Source organism: Otolemur garnettii, unplaced genomic scaffold (genome assembly GCF_000181295.1).
Source record: "Otolemur garnettii isolate 467f Iridium unplaced genomic scaffold, OtoGar3 scaffold00011, whole genome shotgun sequence".
NCBI classification, from domain to species: domain Eukaryota; kingdom Metazoa; phylum Chordata; class Mammalia; order Primates; family Galagidae; genus Otolemur; species Otolemur garnettii.
In genome coordinates, this window is record NW_003852406.1 from 17,937,244 (window position 1) to 17,942,693 (window position 5,450).

The 5,450-nt window shown below is 43.3% G+C and overlaps 1 protein-coding gene across 1 annotated transcript in view; it reads left to right on the top strand.

Moving 5' to 3' along the window:
- The window catches only part of HACD3 (3-hydroxyacyl-CoA dehydratase 3), a 48,627-nt gene that overhangs the window by 27,269 nt on the left and 15,908 nt on the right, over positions 1–5,450 (top strand). The window contains exons 5-6 of the mRNA XM_003784435.2: positions 689–740; positions 4,482–4,592. Coding sequence (XP_003784483.1) covers positions 689–740; positions 4,482–4,592 — 163 coding nt within the window. The remainder of the gene's footprint in view (positions 1–688; positions 741–4,481; positions 4,593–5,450) is intronic.

Genomic DNA, 5,450 nt, shown 5'->3' on the forward strand with positions numbered 1-5,450 from the left:
TTTCACTATGTTGCCCTTAATAGAATGCCATGGCATCACAATTCATAGCAACCTCAAACTCTCGGGCTCAAATTCCTGAATAGCTGGGACTATAGGCACCTGCCACAACGTGTGGCTACTTTTTGGTTGCAGTTGTCATTGTTGTTTAGCAGGCCCAGGCCACGCTCTAACCACCCTCTGTGTATGTGGCTGGTGCCCTACTCACTGAGCTATGGGTGCCGAGCCCAGCCATCTGTATTTTTATTAAGCTGAATATGAAGTTCATACTGATGTTGGAGACATAATCTTAGCTTCCAGAAAAATCATACAAAAAATTTGGAAGTGTTAAGAAACGAAATAGCAATCAACTTCCTGCCTTAAACTTCTGTTTAGTTTCTGTGACTGTGACAAATGTTCTGGATGTCCTTTCTAGCTCTAAGATTCCAAGATTGCCCACTTGGCAGTTTGAAAGCAGCTGATTGGTTTAATTCTGTGAATACTGGATGAACACCCTGTGATGCTGCTACTGCCTGGTGAGGCGGAGCCACGCATTTGGAGCCTTGGACTAGGGCATTTCCCCCCTGATGTGCTGAACACAGCTGGAGGGGGTGGCTTTGAAGGAGTCAGATTATTCTTCTAGCATGTGGACTTTTGAAAGCATCTAGGAATTCTAACTTGTGTTCTTGGAAAACTTCTGTCTAAATTCTAGGAAGAAGAACGCCTAAATAAACTCAGACTGGAGAATCAAGGCTCCCCTGAAAGTAAGTTGCCCCTGCTACCACAGTAGTTACCAGTTAACTTGTGCTAGTGGTGGGAGGATTGATGAACGTGGTATGGCAAGAGATTGCCTGCTATGGCAATGATTTCATCCCAGTGAAACTGTGGGTGAGTTTCTAAGAATTCCTTTTAGGTCTAGTGCTTAAGGATATACACCTGTATCAAACGCCTTACCTTTAACGTTTCCTTTCTGGTTTGGGCATGACATCGTCTGAGTACACCAAGGCTCATATAGTAGAACTGAAGAACCTGGACCAGCCTAGCGCCTCATGGCAACCAAATCCCACAAAGAAATGTGGAAATTACCGCCTGGGTCTAAGGCTACACTCCTGCAGCCTGGTGTTTTTCTCCTAACTGTGATCAGGGCTGTGCCATAGTGTGATTGTTGGCCTTAAAGGTGGAAAGTATTCTGTGTAGTCCTGTTACTCATTAACCTTGTAAAGATCCATTTCTGTTCCTGTCTAACCACTTTCAAGCAGGAAGCTCTGAAAGTGTATTATCTTTGGGGCGATTCAGTTAGATTAAATTCAGCAGCTATCGGTCATGTTCATGCTCTATGGAAGGCTTTGTACTAGGCCCTTGATGTAGCAACGGATGAGTCTATCATAGCGACTGTGGGAGGATAATGCAGGTATATAGAAAACTCTCAAAAGCAGAATGAAATGAGGGCTTCTCTTTTGTCCTAAATTGAACTTTTTAAAGTTCTAGTGGCACTTATTTGGCATGCCATCAGTAAGGAAGGAGAAAGTTTTAGAGCAGTGGTTTTCCAAACTATGTTCCTTGGTAGCCCAGGGGTTCCCAGAGATGCTTTGAAAGGGGTAGATCAAGCAAGCAGGTCTACTTCAGTTAGAGCAGCTTTCTCTCATATTTTATGTGTTGGGCTTTTGAATAAGGTTTCTTTTGAAATGGGGTTTAAAAAAAGATTAGAGGCTGGGCGTGTGGGGCTTCTGCCTGTAATCCTAGTTCTCTGAGAGGCCAAGGTGGGAGGATCCCTTGAGCTCAAGAGTTCAAGATCAGCCTGAGCAAAAACAAGACCTGGTCTCTGTTAAAAATAGAAAAATTAGCTGGGCATTGTGGCAGGCACTTGTAGTCTTAGCTACTTGGGAGGCTGAGGTAAGAGGATTGCTTGAGCCTAGGAATTTTTTTTTTTTTTTGAGACAGAGTCTCACTTTATTGCCCTCAGTAGAGTGCTGTGGCATCATAGCTCACAGCAACCTCAAACTCTTGGGCTCGAGTGATTCTCTTGCCTTCCAAGTAGCTGAAACTACAGACACCTGCCACAACACTGGCTGTTTTTTTAAAGACGAGGTCTCGCTCTTGCTCATCCTGGTCTTAAACTCCTGAGCTCAAACATTCTACCTACTTTGGCCTCTGGGAGAGCTTGAGCCTAGGAATATGAGGTTGCTATGAGCTGTGATGGGACAAAACTTAACCAAAGATGACAGAGAGGTGTCTCCAAAAAAAAAAAAAAATTGGAATAGCTTAACTAAGTTAGAGGAATATTCTTTCAGAAAAGCAAAGGAAGGGAGAGGATTAGTGGATGCAGAGAATAACAACAACATTAAAAAGGCCACCTTGAGATTTAAATTAACTTGTTGGTGAAAGGGACAAATTTCAGAAATAGGTATAAATTCTAACATGGATTTTTAGGGTGCTCGGTAAAGCCTCAACTGTTTTATCTAAGTTTCATACAGTTTTCTGATGAAGAAAGTTCTTCATGGTGGAGAAGTGTAATGCATTTTTGTGTTTTGAAGAACAAAGTTTTAATTAGTTAAATATTGCTGAAAGTGTGGCATTTTTTGGCTCCTTAGGGTAAGGTTGCTTTTGATCGTCTGTACTGTTGATGTGACTATTTGAGCATCAGCCAAATGTCTGTGCAGAGCTTCTGTAGCCTGGGAATAGATGCGTAGCAGCAGAGTCTGAACACTATTGCTCTTCTCTCGAGAATTGTTCTTTCCTTGCCCCACTCTGACTCAGCCAAGATTCTGTCTTTAATAGTGTAATTGGCTGTGTCGTCATGAATCTCAGGATGGAGGCGGAATTAATACCCCTTATTTCCTGCCTCTCAGTTGTCCTTCTTGGGTTATGTCCTCATCTTACCCACCTTTCAAAGCCCAAATCAGATAACCAGTTTATCCATGTAGACTTGTGTGACACCTGCTTCCCCAGCCTAATATCATTTTCTCCCCCCTTGAAATGGTTGAGAGATGTTACTTGTCCGTGTGGTACGTGTATTACGGTTTTTAGAATGGGAACTCCAAGAGCAGCAGCGTTGGCTGTCACCGGCACCCTGGTCTGCACGTCACACTACCTTGCACATTGTAGGTGTTCAGTTCATACTTGGTTGAATGAATATTTGGCTAAATATCAGGATTATTTTTTTCATGTACTGTTTATACTTCTGTGAGCTAGCTTGACCTCGATGACTGTAAAGAAATTCTAGAGAACAAACTGTAGATTATACTGAGGTGACTAGAGCAGGAGCTGGGGAGATCTGTAATACCTCCTATAATTGTCATGCTTTGTCAGATGTTATGGAAAAACAATACTCAGTGTGGTTTTTCTTATTCTCTCATTCAATGACAGTCAACATGGAAGACTTCTGTGACCTTATGTGTGGAGGTTTTTCCCCACACACCAAGCCAACAAGTCAGTTCTGCAGCAGACACCAGCGGAACGCCCTCCAATTCATTCCTATGCTGTCTGCCTGGAGATAGCTTCAGTTATAATAGGTTCAGCTGCCATAGGTTGAGGGCTCAGTCTACAGATTGCCCCTTCAGCTGCAAGTCCGGGCCTCTAAAACTTCTGACTGACTAGCTATAAATTGAGGCTCCTATGGCCCCCTCCTTGGATTCAGTTAATTTGCTAGAGCAGCTCACAGGAAAACACTTAACATTTACTGATTTATTATAAAGGATATTTCAAAGGATACAGATGAAGTGATGCATAGGGTGAGGTGTGGAGGAAGGGGTATGGAGCTTCCATGCCCCTCCTGGATGAGCTACCCTCCAGGGACCTCCATGTGTTTAGTTCCCGAACTCTGTCTTCTTGGGCCTTTTATGGAGACTTTACTGGAGAGGCATTGAAGCATGGTCAACCATGTCAAGATGTGATTGGACAAAAAGGGTCTGATCTAAATCAGGCAAGGCCTATCTGTTGAGCTTCTTCCTGGCCTGAGTGTGCAGCATTCCTTCCTCTGGGGTATGAGGCAGGACCCTCTCTGGAATGAGAGTCTTAGGACTCAAAATCAGATTAGAGACTTGCCTTGGGCAGGTGAAAGGAAGACGGGGAAGGTCAGAGAGAGAGATTCTGTTTCCTGAGGCCTTTTTCTGAGGTCTAAATTGTCTCAACATTGTAATGAAAGACTGTAACAAGGGCTGTGGGAGAAGAGCCAGAAACCACGGGATGAAAACCAATATGTCTCATAATATCACACCAGATGTAGTATTTTTTCTTGCATTTGTTATGTCTGTATGCTTATCCCTCAAGACTGTGAAAAAGACTATTGAAACATACCTTGGAGAGCAATGTTCCTCATAATTTTTCCCTCTGTGTTTTTCTACGTGAGTACAAGCCCAGGCTGGTAAAGATCTGAACCAGACATTTGTATGGGAGCTTAGGGGCACCTACGAAGGAAAAAGGGGTGAATTCATCTAGATAATTCCCCCCATATTCCTCTCCTGCTGTGATTGTTGCTTTTAACAGCTTACTGCTTTGCTTTTCAGCTCTTACAAGCTTAAAGAAAGGATACCTGTTTATGTATAATCTTGTGCAGTTCTTGGGATTCTCCTGGGTCTTTGTCAACTTGACTGTGCGGTTCTTTATCCTAGGAAAAGGTAAGTAAGAAATTTTGGGATTGATTTTTCCTTTCTCAGTAGTTTGGTCCATCCCCTAAGGGTAATATTCTCAGCCTCTCCAGTAGCTGGGATGAGAGGCTCAAACCGCCCACTGTGCTAGGCTAAAGTTTGTTTTTTTTTGAGACAGAGTCTCACTCTGCCACCCAGGCTAGAGTGCCATGGCATCAGCCTAGCTTATAGAACCACCGTGAGCTGAAACTCCTGGGCTCAAGTGATTGATCCTCCTGTCTCAGCCTGCTGCGCAGCTGGGACTATAGGCACCTGCCACAATGCCAGGCTCATTTTTTCTGTTTTTAGTAGAGATGGGGTCTTGCTCATGCTCAGGCTGGTGTTGAACTCCTGAGCTCAAGTGATCCACCCACCTCAGCCTCCCATAGTGCTAGGATTATAGGTACCAGCCACTGGGCCCAGCTCCCAGCTAAACTTCTTAAGCTAAGTGAGAAACAGCAGCAAACTCTTAGGCTTGTCTAGAAACTCCTGGGCTTGTCAAGCTCCCTATTGTGAAGCAGTTTTTATTAAATTAATTTTTAATTTTTTTCTAATTATTATTTTTATTTCTTATAGTATCACTATGTACATTAATGCAATCATGGGGTACAGTGTGCTGTTTTCATATACATTTTGAAATACTCTCATCAAACTGGTTAACATAACCTTCATGTCATTCTCTTTAGTCATTAAGTTAAGACATTCATACTCTGCTTTTAGAAAGATTCACTTGTACCCTTGTAAGATAAACCATATAGGTGACCCCACCAATCACCTTCCCTCCCCCCATCCACCCCCCCCACTTCCCCTCTCCCACCCCCTTCCCATATTCTAAGGCTATAATTAGGT